The 20,196-nt window shown below is 40.7% G+C and overlaps 1 protein-coding gene across 3 annotated transcripts; it reads right to left on the bottom strand.

The window, feature by feature from the left end:
- Positions 1-700: 700 nt before the first annotated feature.
- Positions 701-20,014, bottom strand: LOC117303098 (large proline-rich protein BAG6-like). Of its 3 annotated transcripts, none has more exons than XM_033787185.1 (22): positions 19,760-20,014; positions 19,008-19,049; positions 18,443-18,617; positions 17,988-18,079; positions 17,320-17,463; positions 16,664-16,896; positions 16,040-16,163; positions 14,848-15,033; positions 12,623-12,998; positions 12,200-12,334; positions 11,302-11,669; positions 10,525-10,651; positions 9,959-10,192; positions 9,065-9,234; positions 7,743-7,796; positions 6,945-7,047; positions 5,258-5,379; positions 4,580-4,724; positions 3,501-3,640; positions 2,676-2,837; positions 1,844-1,951; positions 701-1,346 (listed from the first exon to the last, which is right to left on the bottom strand). In XM_033787185.1, the coding sequence occupies exons 1-22, from the start codon at positions 19,820-19,822 to the stop codon at positions 1,083-1,085; spliced, it is 3,567 nt and encodes a 1,188-aa protein (XP_033643076.1). In that variant the 5' UTR covers positions 19,823-20,014; the 3' UTR covers positions 701-1,082. The 3 variants fall into 3 exon arrangements, with proteins under 3 accessions (XP_033643076.1, XP_033643078.1, XP_033643077.1); XM_033787187.1 differs by having other exon boundaries at positions 9,965-10,192; XM_033787186.1 differs by having other exon boundaries at positions 17,320-17,460.
- Positions 20,015-20,196: the final 182 nt, after the last annotated feature.

The raw sequence follows: 20,196 nt of genomic DNA, 5'->3' as shown, positions 1-20,196 counted from the left end.
GGTCGGGCAGTTGATGGATGCCATTTTTTGGCTAAATGCAGCACAAACCAATGATGAATAACACTTGAAGGTTTGCATGGTGGATAAAAGGCATAAGAAAATTTGCAGTGACACCATGAAGATAAATCTCTTTTAAGTGATGGTCGTTCTGAAGAACCGGAGGGCTCAACGTTTCTGACAGTATGCTCTGTCCAGCGTCAAGAACCCGATTGGCAGACTAGTCTGGCAACCTGTATCCACCCATGTAGGGTTTTATTTGGACACAAAATGGCTTCTAATCGCAAGTTGTCGCAACTCTCTCAATATACAGCTCTGGCAGAGATTGATCTAAGTGCACGGGATTCTAAACGTGTACAACACATTACAATGTCATAGATGAAGAGAAATTAAAACGCACTATGCCGCTTTAGACTTAAAGGTGGGGTGTACCTTTTGGTAATTAATCAAGAAACTAATGAACATATAAATTTACTCGGTAAAGAGGACTTGAGAGCTGTTGGTTTTATAAAACATTGTCTTGATACGACACCCTTTGAAGAAGTGAAGTTTTAGAGAAGGAGGTAATTTTTCACCAACAATTTTGAATCTGGGGAAAGGTTCAGGGGTGAAGCCTTTTTCAGGCATCTGGAAAAAAAAAACCAATTCTATTCAACAAGGGTATTTTTCCTTCATTATTTCCTTGCAACTTTGATGACCAATTGAGCCTGAAATTTCACAGACTTGATATCTAATGCATATGTTGGGATACATAAAGTGAGGATACTGGTGTTTGACAACTGCCAAAAGTGTACCCTGCCTATGCTTTAAGCTGGTTTCGAGAATTCCACAAATCACTTTGCAGATCTGATTTTAGGCCAGTTTGTTCCGAAAATTGTAAGGTTAAATTTGCATAGCTATTTTTAAAGATTCAAGAAAGATGTTGGGATACGCCAATTAAGGATACTGGTCTGTGACAATTACCGAAGGTACACCCTGCCTTTAAACTTCTAACTTTTAAAAGAAGGGGATGAGGAGTCATCTTCCTATGTGCTCCTCTCCTCTTCATAGTTAATGATAGATAACCCTAAAAAAATCTTCAGTGATTATTTTTTCTTATTGATGTATTTATCTGTATTGGGGAATTTCTGTGCGTCATAATCGGGATCCCTACGTAGTCGCTCTTGTACAGCGCTTCTAACCTGTTCTTCACAAGCGTCGTAGAGCGAAGAGCTTGCCTCTGCATCTCGGACCAGAGCGTCGACGCCGGTGAGGGGCTGGGCACCAACGGCTTGTACAGCTTGACGTAGTGTCCCTGGTAAGAATGTCTCCACTCCGTTGTTGATCGGGGATTTCTTGTCTTGGGTTAGCTGTATGCAAAATAAATAAAACCTTTTAGTTAAATATTGCAACAAGAGCAATTATCGAAAAAAAGAGTGTTGGGTGTTTTATGCATTTTACATATACTCCAAATATACTCAAAAATGCACAGGCAAATTTACAATACAGCATGGGAAGTTAGTTTTTCTTTGTTCAATGTCAAATTATTAAAACAAAATTACCGTCAGTTTCCCTTGTAGTTTATTTACTTGATATTTGAAGGTGATCCCCTGGCTGCAGATTCCCAGGTTGTGGGTGTGATCCCAGGCTACACAGGAGTTATAATTTGTATGGCTTCCGACTCGCACCCCCGAACAAAGAGGAAGATCGCCAACATAGGGCTAGATAGCTTAGTTGGAAGAGTGACGGTATGTTAAACCAGAGGTATTTGGTTCAAATCCCACTCAATTCTGTATAAAAACTACACACTCTTTTGGACAGAGGTGCTGAGGGGGAGCAAAGTTCCAATGTATGATTGTATACTGACCTTCATTCTCTTTGGTGGCATACCAGCAAGATACGCATCACTCAGTCCACCTTGTGGTGCTTGCCTTCGCTGTCGGCCAATGTCCTGGTTGATCACTGGTACCCATTCCTGGTAACCAGAAAATCATTTACATCAGTATGTCTGCTTGTTTTATTCTATATATTGCTTGTGGTTTTTCACCCCTTTAATGGCCACAGTGGCCGGAAAGAGCACAACCTAGAATGTCCAAAGGGGCCATAAATGGCTGCAAGATCTGACCTACTTCCGCTCAATTTGACAATAGAGGGAGACCGAAAACATGGGGCTCGATAGCTCAGTTGGTAAAGCACCTTGCATAAATACTCCCTACCATGGGAAGAGAGAAAAAATCAAACGGTACTCATTGGGATCTGAGACCAAGACCCCCTAACACTCTTTTGGGGGAGGTAGTGCCTTCTGCTCTACCAGCCAAGCTTCGGACTGATGATACCCAAGCCTACCTCCGTATGGACTGTAAAAGGGGTAATCCTGTTTCAGCCCTAGGAGTAGGTGGCAACAGCCTCTGGAAAAAAATAGTTGTAGCCCACACCTTGAAGTGGCCTTCAGGCCTTGTGTGTCTGGTGACTTACATAAATAAATAAAAAATAAATAATAATAATAAGAGAAAAAAAAGATGCTCTACCAACTGAGCTTTGATCTTCAAATCCCAATGAGGACCATTTGATTTTTCTTTCATCCCATGTTTGGGTATTTCACTTCTATGGTGGTTAGTCACCATACCAAATTAAAATTGTGTTTATCAACTCTCCTGGAAATAATTGCAATTATTCCATGATTAGCTTTAAATACTCACCGCTGGAACAGCTGCTTCCCAACCAGAGGTATCCATGGCAACTGCATCGCCCGTTGCTGCCAAGGGTACAGGAGTTGCAGCAGCTTCGGTACTAGAAGGTGTTGATAAGTCACGTGAAGCGGCCTCTGCCTGCCCTACAGCTCCCACCAGGGCATTCATTGACTACGAGATGAAAACATCACATCATTACTATCATAGAATCCTCATACATTATTTCATGCAAATTGGTCACTCAATCCTGTGTTAGTCACTCAGATCTCCATTTCCCAACAAGCCAAGTCCTTGTTTAGTTAATCATCCCTTCATTTCCCAACACCCCAAGTAACCTCGGTGTTTACAACAGTCCTGGGCTAGACACTCGGCCCTCTATTTCCCGACGCTCCAAGTCCTTGGTTAGTAACTCACCCCCTTATTTCCCAACACCCCAAGTACCCTCGGTGTTTATAACAGTACTGGGCTAGTTACTCAGGCTCTACTTCCAACACTCTGAGTCCTTGTTTAGGTACTCGGCCCCTTCATTTCCCAACAAACCAATATCCTCTTTGTTTCCTTGTTTAGTTACTCACCCCAATATTTCCAAACGCCCCAAGCGCCTTCTTTCTTTATAACAGTCCTGGGCTAGTAACTCGGCCTTCTACATGTATTGACCATTACTCAAAGTCCTTGGTTAGGTACTCAGCCCCTCATTTCCCGACACTCAAAGTCCTTGTCTAGTTACTTGGCCCTTTATTTCCCGAAACCCCAATTTCCCTCAGTCCTAGGCTAGATACTAAGCTCCCCCAAAATCCCTAGACTCCCAAGTAACAATTTTGTTTTTTATCTCACCTCATCTGGGACATGTATTTCAGCTTCCATTATGACCTCTACGTTATCTAAGCTGCCCTGTGATTGGCCAGGTGTTGGTGCAGGTCTGGCTGATGAACCACTAGCAGCTGTCGTACTTGGTGTAGCCGGACCAGCTGCACCTGAGGATGAACAGAATAAAGTATCAATGTATAAAACAAAAACAATTCTCACATGGTACTCATAATAGGGATGGAGGAAATCGGGCAGGACTTTCACTATGTGGATGGTGGGGAATTGTCGATATTAACTTCAACGCCACAGAGAGAGTTCTTCATTGTGAGAGATGTTGGCTTATTTATAGGGGTTCAGATGTTTCAGTGTAGAGTCAATCAACGCTCTGATTGGATCTTCTGAATGGAGCACTGTGGTTGGTGGGCTCAGGGTTATTGTGTGGTTTGTCCATTGTGTGGGGTTGCCCTGCGAGATAGTCCCGGCAGATTTCCTACAATCCACAGGTAGTAGTTTATAAGCAAGACAGTTCTTTTCAGAACTACATGTAAGTATGTATATTTGGTTTGCGGTAACACCATGTGTGTATCTACTTGCCAGGTAGAGTTGTTCTTAGGGAACTGTCTTGCTTTATTCTACTGCAGTGGAGTAGATAATCGGAGGTTCGAGAGACTTCTCAGTTCTGAAAAGAACTGTCCTGCTTTTAACTATTACCAGGGCTGAGAAGTCTCTCGAACCTCCGATTATCTACTCCACGGCAGTAGAATAAAGCGAGACAGTTCCCTAAGAACAACTCTACCATGCAAGTAGATACACACATGGTGTTACCGCAGACCAAATATACATTGATACCTCACCATGCAATGCCTCAAATCCTATATACATGTAAGTAGACAACCAAATTCCAAAACCTACTATTGACAGCTGAATAAAAAACATGACCTACAAATGTAGTTCCCAAAGAACAAAAAGTCTACACAGCAAAGTCGCTACACACATGGTGCTACAGTTAACTGGTTATGCACTGATATACCTCACCATGCAATGCCTCAAAATCTAAATCTGGTTCATGACATAATTTTTCAAATATAAGGAACTAATCAACTGACCAGCAGTAGAGGGCTTTTTCTTGACCACAAAGTGAGCAATCTGATCTGGAGTGACAGTCAACATACGATAGACTAAATCAAAGTTCTGCAGTGACATCGTCGCAACCAGGCTTCCTGGGGTAGCGTCAACACCAAACCATGTACGCTGTGAAGACAATAAACGTAAAGTAACAATAACAATTTGACTTTTACTACCAGTGGCATTATTATAACAAATATCGAAATTGTATTAATTACGTAGCGAGAGCGCTCTGAAGACCCCTTAATAACAAAGATGTGAACATTTTGGCTCAATTGGTCGTTGAAGGTACAAGAATTAGAAAATAATGAAAGAGACACCTTTTTTTGCATAGATGTAAATGCCCCATATACAGGACAACAAAACTGAAAATTTCCAACAGGTGGAAGAGTTTTTGAGGTATTGCCAGTTTTGGAGCCGTAATGTTGACGCAGGAAGAATGATCCATTCTTGGAATACACAATCTGAAAAGCATTTCATTTCTCAGTTTTTCAAACCCTCTCTCTGAAAACCACATTAGTTTGAAGGGAATTGTTTCTCAAAATGTTTTGCATTATTAACAGCTGCAGTGCTTCTTAACAAGTACTATTATGGTTACAAAATTACCGAAGTAAACCTTCCCTTTTAGAGGAAAAAAAAATAAAAATAAAAAATCTTACCATGCGAGTAGAGAGGAATTCATCTACGTTCTGTCTACTTCCAAAGATATGTACCATTAGAGCTACCCACTGATGTAAGCTGTCATGACCTAACCTCCTCATCTGCTCTCCAAAAGCACTTTCTGTTCAGGAATAAAAAAACACCAATCAATCATAGGTATTGTACAGGATTGGTAAGGATAACAACACATCCCGGAAAGCTTACTGATTATTAAAGGCAAGGTATACACGTTTGGTAATTACTCAAAACAAATATTAACTTAAAAACTGACTTGGTGACGAGCATTGGAGAGCTGTTGATAGTATAAAACATTGTGAGAAACGGCTCCCTCTGAAGTAGCATAGATTTCGAAATAGAGGTAATTTCCCCTAAAATAATCTGAAAGCACACAAACTCGTCCAACAAGGTTGTTTTTTCTTTCATCATTTTCTCCCAACTCCAGTGACCAATTGAGATCAAATTTTCACAGGTTTGTTATTTTATGCATATGTTGAGATACACCAGGTGAGAACACTGGTCTTTGACAATTACCAATAGTGCACTTTTCCCTTTAAGTTCATAAAACTGCATACTGTACATTTTGGAGCTCCTGGTTAATAGGGTTTATAGATCAAGGATAGTCTACAAAATGTTTGCTTGGCAAAAAGTTGTATTCATTATCAAAGTAAAACTTTTAATTATGATTTTGAGATGAAAAACGTACATGCATTTTTCATTTAATGACCTGTTGATTATTACGGATGTAAAATTGCAGCTAATGATCTTATAGCACTAGAATTATTTTTTGTTTGAAACATTTCCCTTTCTCATATTCGAAAAAAAAAAATGGATTTGCAAACCTAAAAAAAAAAACCCCAAAAAACTTAAGGACATGATGAAATTTGTGCATGGTTTTTCACTATGTTCTCCTGACCCACAACTATCAAGCCAAACTTTTTACATGCTTGGTATTTTTTTTTTTTTTTTATTTTTTTTTTTTAAATCTTCAGACATACACTATAGTTAAAAGTTGTACAGGGGCTGTCAAGGTTAAAACAAAAGTATAAAAACTGTCATCAAAAGATGTGTAAAACCAGACCCCTGTTATTTGATGTCTATGGTTGATCAAACAAAACAGAGCGCGCTTTGTACGAATAGGGCACTTTTATTATTACTGCTTTAATTATTATTAAAGGCAGTGGACACTATTGGTAATTGTCAAAGACTAGCCTTCACAGTTGGTGTATCTCAACATATGCATAAAATAACAAACCTGTGAAAATTTGAGCTCAATCAGTCATCGAAGTTGCGAGATAATAATGAAAGAAAAAACTACCCTTGTCACACGAAGTTGTGTGCGTTTAGATGGTTGATTTCGAGACCTCAAGTTCTAAATCTGAGGTCTCAAAATCAAATTCGTAGAAGATTACTTCTTTCTCGAAAACTATGGCACTTAAGAGGGTGCCGTTTCTCACAATGTTTACACCATCAACCTCTCCCCATTACTCGTCACTAAGAAAGGTTTTATGCTAATAATTATTTTGAGTAATTGCCAATAGTGTTCACTCCCTTTAGCAATGCCTACGCCGTGCAACTACTGTTACAACTACGATTATAACTGTGTCAGATGAGGCTTTAAAAAAATATATATGAACATTCAAACTTCAGAATAGATTCTCAATTGCATAAATCACACTTTATGTTCACCTTCTTGTCCAGCAAAGAGACGTACAAACTTCTCCAGTACACTGTGCAGGAACTTCATATGAGTAGCAACGGGGTCTATGTTATTCACAGTAGGGGCGCCATTCTGAAATAATAACAATAATAATAATATCAAAGTCTTATATAGCGCACGTATCTACCAAACAAGGTACTCAAGGCGCTGAGTATATACAAACTTTCAGAAAGATAGGTAATTGCAGTGATGAATTTTGAGACCCAATTATTTAGCACCTTATAAGGGTTTACAAGGTGCTACGGCGCATATAGCAGCCACAGCCAGGAACACCAGGGGCGAACCCCTTCTCTTTTCGAAAAGTGTACTGGGTTCTTTTACATGCGTTACACAACACATGGAACCAACAGCTTTACGTCTCATCCGAAGGACGAAGCAATGGTTAAGTGTCTTGCTTAAGGACACAAGTGTCACGGCTGGGGATTCGAACCCACACTCTGCTGATCAGAAACACCAGAGTTTGAATTCGGTGCTCTTAACCGCTCGGCCACGACACTTCCACGAGGTGTTATAATGAAGCCTTGGGTATGACTTGATAAAATGAAAACCCCAATGCTATCCCCTCACAAGTTACTTTCCTTTTGACACACAGCAAACTAGTTTCTTTACACGGTTCATTACTCTATTTAAGATTTAAAACAACAAATAATATTTTTAATGCTTCTTAATGCATTCAATTTTTATAGTTCAGTTTCAGACTTTTGATACTTTTTAAGGATCTGCAGAAACCCTGTTAAAGAACAATCCAAAGAATAATCCTAACTTACAATAAATTCAGTTACTGCAGGTCGTAGCTCCTCCAGTATCCTATTTACACCGGCCTGTGTAGAAATATGAAACATTGTCATCATATTATTATTGGTTTAATAAAAATGCAAATATGGCGGACACAAATCCGAATTATGGACACACACAGAGAATATCCACATAAGGAAACGTGTGTAAAAATTACAAACACAAAACTAATTAGCTATAATGATAAAGGAACATTGACTTGACAACAAAAAAGTTGTAGAAATAAAAAAAAAACAATGATAATATTGGTTTAATATTAAAGGAACACATTGACTAGGATCGGTCGAGTTGGTCTTTGAAAAGCGTTCTGTAACCGTTTGTTATAAAATGCATACGGGTAGAAAGATGTTGTAAAAGTAGAATACAATGATCCACAAAAATATGCCTCGAAATTGCATGGTTTTCTTTTTACCTCGTCGACTAACAGGTCGGCCATTTATGGGAGTCCAATTTTTGACTCCCATAAATGGCCGACCGTGTTAGTTCGCGACGTGCAAGGAAAACCGTGCAATTTTGAGTGATACTTGTGTGGATCATTATATTCTACTTTTATAACATCTTTCCAACCACATGCATTTTATAACAAACGGTTACAAACACTTTATTTAGACCAACCCGTCCGATCCAAGGCAACGTGTTCCTTTAACAACATGCCGTATTGTTACATCATCAACTTGGCTGGGCATTAAAGGCAAAACCGTATACCATCAAAATTTCTCCTCAACTTTTATGATGACGTGAACGAATATAAATATGAAAATTCTGTGCCCTTGCTTGAGCGCTTCTTTGTGTATAAGCTTGGCCGACTAAAGTTTAATGGTAAGGAAGAGAAAGTTTTAGTGCAGTCAACTAAGTCTTTAAAGGCAGTGGACACTATTGGTAATTACTCAAAATAACTATTAGCATAAAACCTTTCTTGGTGACGAGTAATGGGGAGAGGTTGATGGTATAAAACATTGTGAGAAACGGCTCCCTCTGAAGTGCCATAGTTTTCGATAAAAGAAGTAATTTTCCACGAATTTGATTTCGAGACCTCAGATTTAGAACTCGAGGTCTCGAAATCAAGCATCTAAACGCACACAACTTCGTGTGACAAGGGTTATTTTTCTTTCATTATTATCTCGCAACTTCGATGACCGATTGAGCTCAAATTTTTACAGGTTTGTTATTTTATGCATATGTTGAGATACACCAACTATGAAGGCTAGTCTTTGGCAATTACCAATAGTGTCCACTGCCTTTAATGGCAAGGATAGGATTAATAGATAAAATAAATACAGTGATAAATAATTACCTCAATATTTTCTGGGGTCAACGGCTGTCCTCTCATAATCCGTTGATTTACAAACCGCTCCAAGTTGGGGCGGAGTTGCTGCAAGGGTGCTGATTGGCCGAGAAACATTGATGCAAAGTCACCCATACCAAGCTGCTCCGTGACTTGATCCAGAAGTTCACCTAAGAATCCTGGTCATTAAGAAATAGATTCAGGGGTCAGTCAGGGGGTCAAAGTTTATGGACAATCTTTTTGTCAACTACCGCTTAAATTTGTGGTCATATTGATGAACTTGAAGAGAATTCAGTGGTGTAGCGTGGCCCAACGGTCAAGCGCACCGGAATCAAGCTCTGGGCAAGTTCCCTCTGTTCAATCACAATAAGCAACGCTGATTCTTCGTTTCATAAAATAAGAGACCCGACTATTTTGCCCATCCGACTTCAGTTAGGTAATAGACCTTTCTATTGGGTGCGTTCGTTTAGCTTCCCTGGGTAAGCCCCGTTGTGTGGCGTTTTTTTTTTTTTCAGGACGAACGTGTGCAGATAATTACCCACGTTCGTCCTAGAAAGAAAAAAACGCCACACACCGGGTCAGACCCAGGGAAGCTAAACGAGCGCACCCACTGTAACAGCCCGAGTGTTTGCCAACCGAGGTGAGAAAACTATGGAAAGGCATTATTGTGAGAACAAAAAACAGATAGCCACTGTGTTTAACAATGTTGCACAAATAATCAAACATAGTATTGAACTTGAAGGAAAAAGAGCAACCAGTCATGGGAGGCATTTTATTTAGTTGAAAGTTTGAATGTTTTACTAGCCGTCCGTGCCAACAAGCTTGGTTTGTTTATCATATTGTTTATGAGTTGAGTGGAGAATTTAAAGAAGACTAGTCTAGTGCCCTGACAGTAATACTCACCCTCACCTGGCTCTAATGCCATTCCCATACCGGATAGGAAGTTCCTCAGCGATTGATTACTGCTCTGTCCGGACCCGACCGAACCCATCTCTTGAGTCATCCTCAGCATCATATTCATCAGCATCTGGTCCGACAAGACGCTATTCGGGCCTGGCTCTGACTGGCCACTGGGGGCAGCAGATGATGCGTTGGATGAGGATTGCGAAGGTTGCTGGCGCTGTTGTTGACTTGATGCTGGTGGGATGAGAATGGAAAAGATTACATATCTAATCAAGGAAATCTAAAAGGCTAAGTTCATTGAAAACAACATCACAACATTTGACCAAAAAAAATGAGTGAGAGTCAATATTTAAAAAAAATCCGATAGTGGTATCCCGTACTTTTAGGAGGTATGGTGAAATAATGACATTTCCATCTCTTGATAACCCCTGGAGTTTTTTTACCCCATTATCCTCAGCATTAGAGAAATAGATCAAAGAGCAGGATCCATCTTTACACCAGGCAGACTCAAAGTCTGAAATGTCTCATCTCTGGGTTATAAAAAGTTTACAAGGGTAAATTCCTACCTTGCTGGGTGGTCTGTTGGGCTCCGGGTGGTACAACCTGTACAAAATTGGGTTGCTGGTTCAATATGGCGTTGACAAGACCCCCTATCACATCAGTAATATTACCATCAGCGGACACTGGAATCATCTGCAAGACAGAAGAGGAAGAGTTCGGAAAATATCACTTAACAATTGTTCTGCTAAGCAGAAATTAGCAGAATACCCTTCACAACACGTACATGTGACATGATAGCTTGAATCCCGAGTAATATGCCTGTGATTTTTTTCACAGAGCTTGAGAAAGTACTGAGTATACAGTTCTTACACACATCAGTTTATGGGTAAGACCACAATTAATAAAAGCCTTGTATGAATGAATTAAAGGAACGCGTTGCCTTGGATTGGTCGAGTTGGTCTTTGAAAAGCATTTGTAACCGTTTGTTATAAAATGCATATGGTTAGAAAGATGTTTTTAAAGTAGAATACAATGATCCACACACATTTGCCTCGAAATTGCGTGGTTTTCCTTTCACTTTGCGAACTAACACGGTCGGCCATCTAACATGTATGGGAGTCAAAAATTTGACTCCCATAAATGGCCGACCGTGTTTGTCAACGAGGTAAAAGGAAAACCACGCAATTTCGAGTGATACTTGTGTGGATCATTATATTCTACTTTTAAAATATCTGTCTAATCATATGCATTTTTTAACAAACGGTTACAAATGCTTTTCAAAGACCAACTCGACCGATCCAAGGCAACGTATTCCTTTAACTGGGATAAGACATTTCTATTACCTGTGGCATGGCATTATTCTGCGCTCCATCACCAGCATTGACATTCTCGCCACCAGCGCTTCCACTCTCCCCTGGAGATCTACCGGCAGACTCATCCGCCCTCCCAGTCCCCGATGCAGTATTCTGCCTTCCACCTCCTGCCCTTCCCCTTCCAGCGGGGCCAGTCGGCATGACACGCATGGTGATGTGGCGGGAGTTGCAGGGCAGCAGTGGATCCCAGGCTGGGCGTGGCTGGAGCGGGTTGAAGAAGGCCATGGGGTTTGGGGTACGGGATGATTGGTTCTGGTTTTGGGGGGAGGGAGTGGACTGGGCGTTCTGCTGGGAGCGAGGAGAGGATGTAGTGGGTGTGGAGGAAGTGTTTGTTGGACCTAAGGACAAATAAAAGCAATCGTACCTTAGAATTTCCTCTTTTGAAACTTCAGATATATTCTTATCACAAAGATGGTCTTGCGACATATATATTAAAGTATGTCAACATCAACTACAGGTAGAGTAAATATAGAAAGGTTCCAACTTAATAAATTGTCAAAAAAGCATTGCATCTCCTCTAAAACCAATCTAAATTTGTATGCCAAGTTGTAGGCCTTGAACTTCGCTTTTGGAGGGGCGCATAAATTTTCCTCCCATTAAGGGCACTTCTATGAGGGAAATAAAGGGCACCACGGCAATTGCTGTGGGTCTTGTGCGGTTATTTTGAGGCCGGAAGTTGCGAGCAAATGAAGCTACAATCAAGTAATACATTGATGTGTCAATATAAAAACATTGCATCACCAAAAGCAGCATTTACATGACACTTTAGTTTGAAAGTGTTAATCTATCGCAGACGTAAACACAAAAACTAAGAGACACAACGCTGTGCATGGTGGATATGTCTTGATTACGTAACTGAAGTTCTTACCAGCATGGTTTGCTGGAGTCTGTGCCATCTGCTGCATCTGTTGTTGACCAACCATCTGAGCCATGACTTGAAGCAGCCCAGCTGGTGGTATACTGCCAGGATTCAATCCAAGCTGGTGGATATGTACATGCGGACCTACAATCACAATACAAGAATGTGTCAAGTTCCCTGTTTACATTAGCCTTGAAGTTTTAGGCCTTGAAACTAGAGCATGTTAGGAGTATAAATGAAATTTGCGGGAGCACCATCATGTGTATATCTCCTAAAAAACAATCCGAGCACACTGATTGAAAACCAGAAGATGACCACGTTGAGTTGTCAACCATCGGTTCTTTTCAGAACCAACACCTGAACACTTCTCAAAAGAATTGTGCTACAGCAAACCTCATCCAATAATGCTACGTAGAAGGTGTTTAACTGTACCTGAAGGTCGTGGGGCAGCGGGGCGACTTCCACCCGTACCTCTCCCTCCCCCTTGGCTAGCCGGAGATGACGGCGTCGTAGCTCCAGGCGTCTGATTTGACGACGACGACGAAACAGGCACAGCCATGTAACCTGTGGCTCCAGACCTCGGCGTGATGACGTACGTCTGCTGATTGGTTAGGGTGACCGAGGCGTTGGTGACTAGAGGCGGAGCTGAGCTGTTTTGGGTCTGGGTGGTGGCCGTAGAGCTTGTACGTGTGGAGGCGTTCTGCTGGCTGGTCGAGGAGGAGGTTGTTGAGGAGGGTCTCTCTTCGGTCGAGGCTGCAGCGCCGCCCTGAGAGGCTGCAGCGTGCGCAGCCATTTGACCTATGTTCACCTGTTGGTTAAAACATGTGAATTTATTCTCTTAAAAAAGTAAAAACTATGTGCAGGATTGATAGCTGGCCCTTGGAAACAAGTAGGAATATGTTATCCAGTACAAGGACTGACCTACATGTACAAATGGTTAGAGGCAGTGGACACTATTCATAATTACTCAAAATAATTACTAGCATAAACCTTACTTGGTATTAACGAGTAATGGGGAGAGGTTGGTAATATAAAACATTGTGAGAAACGGCTCCCTCTGAAATGTCGTAGTTTTTGAGAAAGAAGTAATTTTCCATGAATTTGATTTCGAGACCTCAAGTTTAGAATTTGAGGTCTCAAAATCAAGCATCTGAAAGCACACAACTTCGTGTGACAAGGGTGCTATTTTCTTTCATAGTTATCTCGCAACTTCGACAACCAATTGAGCTCAAATTTTCACAGGTTTGTTATTTTATGCATGTTGAGATACAGCAAGTGAGAAGACTGGTCTTTGACAGTTACCAATAGTGTCCAGTGTCTTTAAAAATACTTTTATGGCTACTTAATAACAATTTTGCTGATTTTTCTGAGGGTAAAAAAAAGTCAGAAATCAGACTACACTAGGAAGAGTATCATGTCTGTATTTGATCCAGAGAGCAACGTATAGAAAAACTCCAACCAAATAAATTCTAGAAAGGTAAGCCAATACATTATTGAAGTATGAGACCTATTCATTCACCATGTTCGGTACAGCCCTTTAGTTGCCATCGATGCACGGAGGGACCGAGACGAGCGAGACCGGCAACGTGTGCCCCTACTCGCTACAAGTACAAGGTGCTGTGACGCAATATGTTGCCGATCAAACCTGGAACACCGGAGCGAACTCCTTCTCTTTACGGTAAGTGCACTGGGTTCTTTTACATGCATTACACAACACACGGGACTCACTGCTTCAAGGACACAAGTGAACCCACGACTTGAACCCACATTTTGCTGATCAGAAACACCAGAGCTTGAGTCCCTTGTTCATATCCAGGTGGCCATGACAGGCACCATTAGTATGAGTGTAATCTAGTATTCATAAATACCCCAGACAGTTTCTCTACTCCTATTGGTGGAGAGCGTGTCACGTGGGGGTATTTAAACGGTTGATAATGACCACTGTTTATAAGCTGGCTTCCACGTGTCAGGCACGCAAGATTTTGACGCGGAATGCAATTCACAGCTAATAGTAACAATGCGTTATCTACTTCTAAGCACGCACGCGTAACAGACTCTTCACAAAGTTTTTGAAAAAAATATTTCAAACCTCAAATTTTCAACTGTCAAAGTGTTTATAATTGTATTTTTTTTTACGTTTTTTAACAAAAGGGCATTTATGAATGGGAATAAAAGAGTAGTGACTCGTTCTTAAACGACCGCTAAAAACCTTGCAGGGTCGTTGCGGTGCGCTAAAGGCCCGAGCCGACTCGGGCCTTTATCACACGGCAATTCGACCCTGCCGACTTTAAACGGCTGAGTAAGAACTCGTCGCTACCCTTTTATTCCCTTATTAGAACTTTGAACATGACTTACATGTACAGGCATTTGTCCAGCCGGTCGTATTGGAGCTACCATCATACCAGTAGGTGCCCCCAGAAGGGTCTGTACATGCAAGTTTTCTTGTAAGAACCTTTGTAGCCATGAGTGTAATCTAGTAATAGAACTAACTTTAAACATGACTTACATGTACAGGCATTTGTCCAGCCGGTCGTATTGGAGCTACCATCATACCAGTAGGTGCCCTCAGAAGGGTCTGTACATGCAAGTTTTCTTGTAAGAACCTTTGTAGCCATGAGTGTAATCTAGTAATAGAACTAACTTTAAACATGACTTACATGTACAGGCATTTGTCCAGCCGGTCGTATTGGAGCTACCATCATACCAGCAGGTGCCCTCAGCACCCTTGGGGGTGTAGTATGAAGATCCATCATACAATCCGACACAGCGTGGTAGATATGACTAATGTAATGTAGAGTTTGATTGACCAGAGTCTGGAGACGATGTGCAGGCTGACGATCAGTCTGTGGAGACAGAAAAAACAACAGGTTATTTTTATGTGTCGAACTCGAAACCCTCACACTCTGCTGATCAGAAACACAGAAGCTTAAGTCCAGTGTGCTCGACATGCTCAGCAACAACACACCATTAAACATGAGAATCATAAGTCACAAGAAAAATGTACTCAAAATAAAATCGAGCGACGGCACGTTGACGCAGAGGTTGTTGGTACAAATCCTACCCTAGTCAAGTTGTCTTTGTTCAATCCCAAATCATTTAAAATTTACCCAGTCAGTTTCCCTTGTGGTTTATTATTTGACATCTGAATCAAAAAGTCGCATCCCCTTTTAAAAGGTGATCTCCTGGCTGCCGTTTCCAAGGTTGTTTTATAACTTGGGTGTGATCCCTGTACTGGCTACACGGTAGTTAACGCACCTTAAGGTGATATGCGCTTTATAAGTACTGTATATTATCGGGGAACGATTTTCATCCAGCACTTTTGCATAGCAACATTTTTTGACTAAACAAATTTTGTGCACATTGAATGGTAATATTGAGTAGCAAATGATAATTTGTGAGTAGCAACTGACACATTTTGCATAGCATTTTGCTCTGCTTCACAAAGGAAATCGTTCACTGATTATTATTATTATTATTTACTGTTGTATAGCTTCTGACTGGCACCCCTGGACAAAATACGGAGACTGTCAACGTAGGGCGAGGTAGCTCAGTTGGTGGAGCACCGGGGCCCAATTTCATAGCTCTGCTTACCGTAAGCACAGAATCGGCGCTTACGGAAGCAGGAAATTCTGTGCTTACGGCAAGCGTATTTCACGGGTAAGCGGCGATTTTTGGCTTCTGCGCGTGCGTACTCCGCGTTTACTAGGCATTCTACGCTTACAACGCTAGCGCAGAATTCGGCAGTAAGCAGAGCCACGAAATTGGGCCCAGCTTGTTAATCCGGAGGTCATTGGTTCAAATCTCGCTCTGGGAAATTTTGTTCAACCCTAAATCAAACTGTTGACTTACATCGCCTTCATAGACCGGATCCGAAATAAGAAGCTCCCGGTACTGAGTCAGATGAGGCTGCAGTCTGGTGTTTAACTCCGCTATTTCCTGCAAGATGTCCGCCATGACGGTGCTCCGGGGGTGTCTGAGTGGTTAAAAACATCTGTTTATATTATGCATCAATTTTAATAACGGACTCCATTCGGATACCTGTAAGAGAGAACATTGAGAAAAGATCCAAGCTGAAGCTGGTAGTTTACTGTGTAATGATGATTTTAAAATAGATTTACGGAGGAAGGTTGGTGAGAGAATAATTATTAAACAAAACTGTTTCCTAGTGAAATACGAAAACATCAAGAAGAAAGTTTGTACATATTACTTTTGACAACCAGACTGATTGTGGCATTTTTATTTATTCTACCAGGTCGGAAAACAGTTTTCCTTACTCCATGACTGAAGCTTTGTTTTTGTAAGGGCACGGGCGCCAAGGCGTTTCTCCTAAATTTATATTGGAACAATTCAAGGGGCACCAAGACAATGACATGGGGCAATGGAGGCAATTGTCTCAGTTGCCCATATGAAGTATCGTTTTTCTTAAGCAATGCGTGAAAAGATATTGCATAAAAACAAAGACGAATAACTTACACTACTGTTGCAGTCCTCCTGCCCGCCTGACCTTGTCCAGTCTGATTATTAGAAGCCGAATCGGGACTAGGAGTAGCACCCCCTGTAGAAGAAGGCTGCTGAGTGGTCTGGGTAGTTGAGCTGCTACTTGTGGTTGTACTGCTATTGGATACTGGTTCTGAGCTGCTTGTAGGGGTGCCACTACCAGTTGCTGCAACGGGATCAGTTTGGGTGCCTTGCTGCTGTGGGGGATTCTGTAGTTAAGTATTAAAATCATGAGTCAGAGTTTTATTTGGAAATGTTTGGAATAAGTGGACGCTCACAAAACAAACTCAAATACAAGACTTCTATTTGAATCTTCCAAATGGTCAATGCAGCTTTTGGTGTGTCTTTTAAACATTTAGCATATGCCGCTGGTCGGCGTTTTGCTTTACAAAATTATCATAGAGTTCCTCTTTTGCCTGTCCCTGGAAACTTCTGTGAGTAACTCGGAGACAAATTGGATGTTTTAGCGCCTCGTGAAATGGAACAGTCCAAATTTTACCTTGCGATAAGATTCCTCCCATTCCACTCTGAGCCACTCAATATTTGTATAATATCTCCACACTCTCTACACAGTGAGTCTAGGTTCCTTCGTTTGAAACTGTATTTGATAAGAGTAAAAGGTACACACTAACCTCAAGTCTTTCCAGCGTGAGATGGGTTTGTCTGAGGAGATTGCGTATCTGAGTGATGCGTTGCTGTGAAGCGCTGACGGGTGGCGCCATGTTGATTGGTCCAAGGTTGATATGTACATCCATGTGCGATCCATTGGGTTGCTGCTAAAAACACAATGACATGAATGATGAGCAAAAAAATCTTAGATAAATACTTGCTTCTTTTCAGCACTTATCTACCAAACAAGGTACTCAAGACGCTGAGTATATACAAACTTCCAGAAAGATAGGTTATTACAGTGACGAATTCTAAGACCCTATTATTTTGCACCTTATTATGGTTTACAAGGTGCTACGGCGCATATAGCAGCCACAGCCAGGAACACCGGGGCGTACCCCTTCTCTTTTCGATACTAGGTTCTTTTACATGTGTTACACAACACATGGGACCGACGGCTTCACATCCCATCCAAGGACGAAGCAATGGTTAAGCGTCTTGCTTAAGGACACAAGTGTCATGGCTGGGGGAAACTATCCTACTTATAATATTAACTACTACTTGGGCGGAAGGTGAAAAATTGGCAGGAAGGTAGGAGGAATGTCAGCACATGTTCTTTGTTACTGTTATTTTGATTCTCCTTTGGAATGGAAATAAATGTCTTGAAATAAAATGTAATTGGTCTTAATACCTGGACGTGTATATTGCCTGCATCTCCAATGTCAGCTTGTACTGTAATAGCACCCATGAAGAAACTATCTCGCCCATCGCTCATGCCACCCCCTGAGAAAAAATGCACAGTATACAGTGTATTAAGAATCAGGTTGAATTCAAAAGAAAGGCACATGTGTTTGGCAATGTCCAATGTGCAAAACTGTTGTAGAAGTTTCAGCTTCATTAGTCATCAAGTATTTGAAGAAAAAAAAAGGTGAAAATCACAGAGCAACGCAATGTTTTAAGGAGAAATTCTAAATTGTTTTACTCATTTCTCAAAAACTACAGGACCACAGCAAGTAATATTTAAAGGGAAGCTTTCTATCAACATTATCTTTAAATTGTGTAAGTTTAATGTAAATCTGTGGACATTTTGTTTTGTGTTACAAAAAGTACCCAAATCCTTTAAGAGAAAAATTGCTTTGTCCATACCATGTTGACCGCTGGTGCTTGAAGTAGAAGTACTAGAAGTAGATGGTGCGGTGGATGGTGGTGGTTTCTCCACCAGGTGAATGGTACATCCATGCACCTCATACTCGGATAGCTTCTTAGAATCTTGAAGAACTCGTCCGCAGAATATAAGACGCTGAGTAGAAGCTGGGATGTTCTGCAAAGGCAAACATTTCACTCATCATTATGGTATTAACTTGTTATCCCTGAAGCCTGGTTCATACTTCTTGTGAATTTTTACGCCACAGCTGTTTTTGCTGTAAATGTTGCGCAGCAGTTGAGCACATCTCAAATAATCTGAATTATTTGTGACGTCAAAATTTATATCGCATTCGCTTCGCATCATAGGAAGTATCAACCAGGCTTTAGTCAGATTTTGTCCACACAATTGTTGATATATCAAGGCCCAAATTCATGGCTCTGCTTACCGCCGAATTCTGCATGCGATCACCATTCTTCGTTTACATGGCAAGTGCAAAATTTTAGGGCTTAAAATCTTGTTACACTTTATAAAAGTGTCAGGCCTGCTTAGTTTTATTTCACTTACCACTGAACCAGCGATTCTGTCCTTGAACTCTTTTACTGTTATCTGTTATATTAAAAATATTGGGGTTATTTGCAATTTTATTGGGTAATATTTTCTTGAGAAATGTCTTGGATCCAATGTCTTCAACTCATAAGTCATTGTAAGTAGCAACTAGCATTCAAAACAATACAATCAAATTGTATTATCGAAGAAAACAAATTGATTAGGTCTACTTTAAATATGAATGAAAGCACATTGTTCTCAAAGAAATGTGACCCCTCATCAAGTCGCCCCCCCTCCCCGACAAAGTCCCAGCCTCCTACATTTATTCGCTACATTATTGCCTGGAAATTTATATATGATAGAATCGGGATGGTTATTTACTTTATTAATTTAGGTTTATTTACTTGTTTTTAATTTGATTTTGACTTGAGGTAATAATCTGATAATTGTTCACATTTTCATAAATTGGGGGCGAGTTGACTGCCATCCAGTAAAAATACAGTACACAGATTCCAGAACAATGTTAATCAACTTACAAATGTTAGTTAGCTGGGTTTTTTTTTTTTTTTTTTTTTAATAAAGGAAACTGACAATACAATAATTAAAATTAAATTAATAAATAACTCAACGAGTCAAAATGACTAGATTTATTGATTAAAATTAAGTCACAATTAAGTGTACAATATACTGAACTCATAGTGTTACATGACTCAGTAATGAAAGTTCAAATACCTCCCCAAAATAAGAGTTTTTATGACTACGAAATTTACCTGTTCGGGAACAGAGAATTGTCTTGTCTGCGAATCCAGCGTTTTCACCGTTACGTCCATCATCTTGAACCGATAAGAACCGAAAAACTGTGGTCTTTCGAGGAAACAAAGTAGGAATTACACCATCCACCTATCAACAGTGTGATTCATATACTAATATAGACTTCATAAACCACGTCAATTTCCTTCTAAAAGGACCAAAGAATATGCTAGTATTTCTCACCCACACGAATGTTCTTTCATGACTTGAATTCTTCCTTGCAGCATATGCAATATGTGTGCATTCGATGCATCCAACAACAACATACGGGGGCGAGCTTTTCGGGGCGATTGGGTGATTTTTTTTCTTCTGGTTCTCAAATGAACGTCGACAGAGGGCGCTTTAACAGATAAACGACAACGTGTTCTTATGTGGGCGTGACCCTCCCCCAACCTTA

Source organism: Asterias rubens, chromosome 19 (genome assembly GCF_902459465.1).
Source record: "Asterias rubens chromosome 19, eAstRub1.3, whole genome shotgun sequence".
Lineage (NCBI taxonomy): Eukaryota > Metazoa > Echinodermata > Asteroidea > Forcipulatida > Asteriidae > Asterias > Asterias rubens.
Note: the sequence above shows the minus strand (reverse complement) of the source record. Positions and strands in the feature narration are given on the sequence as shown.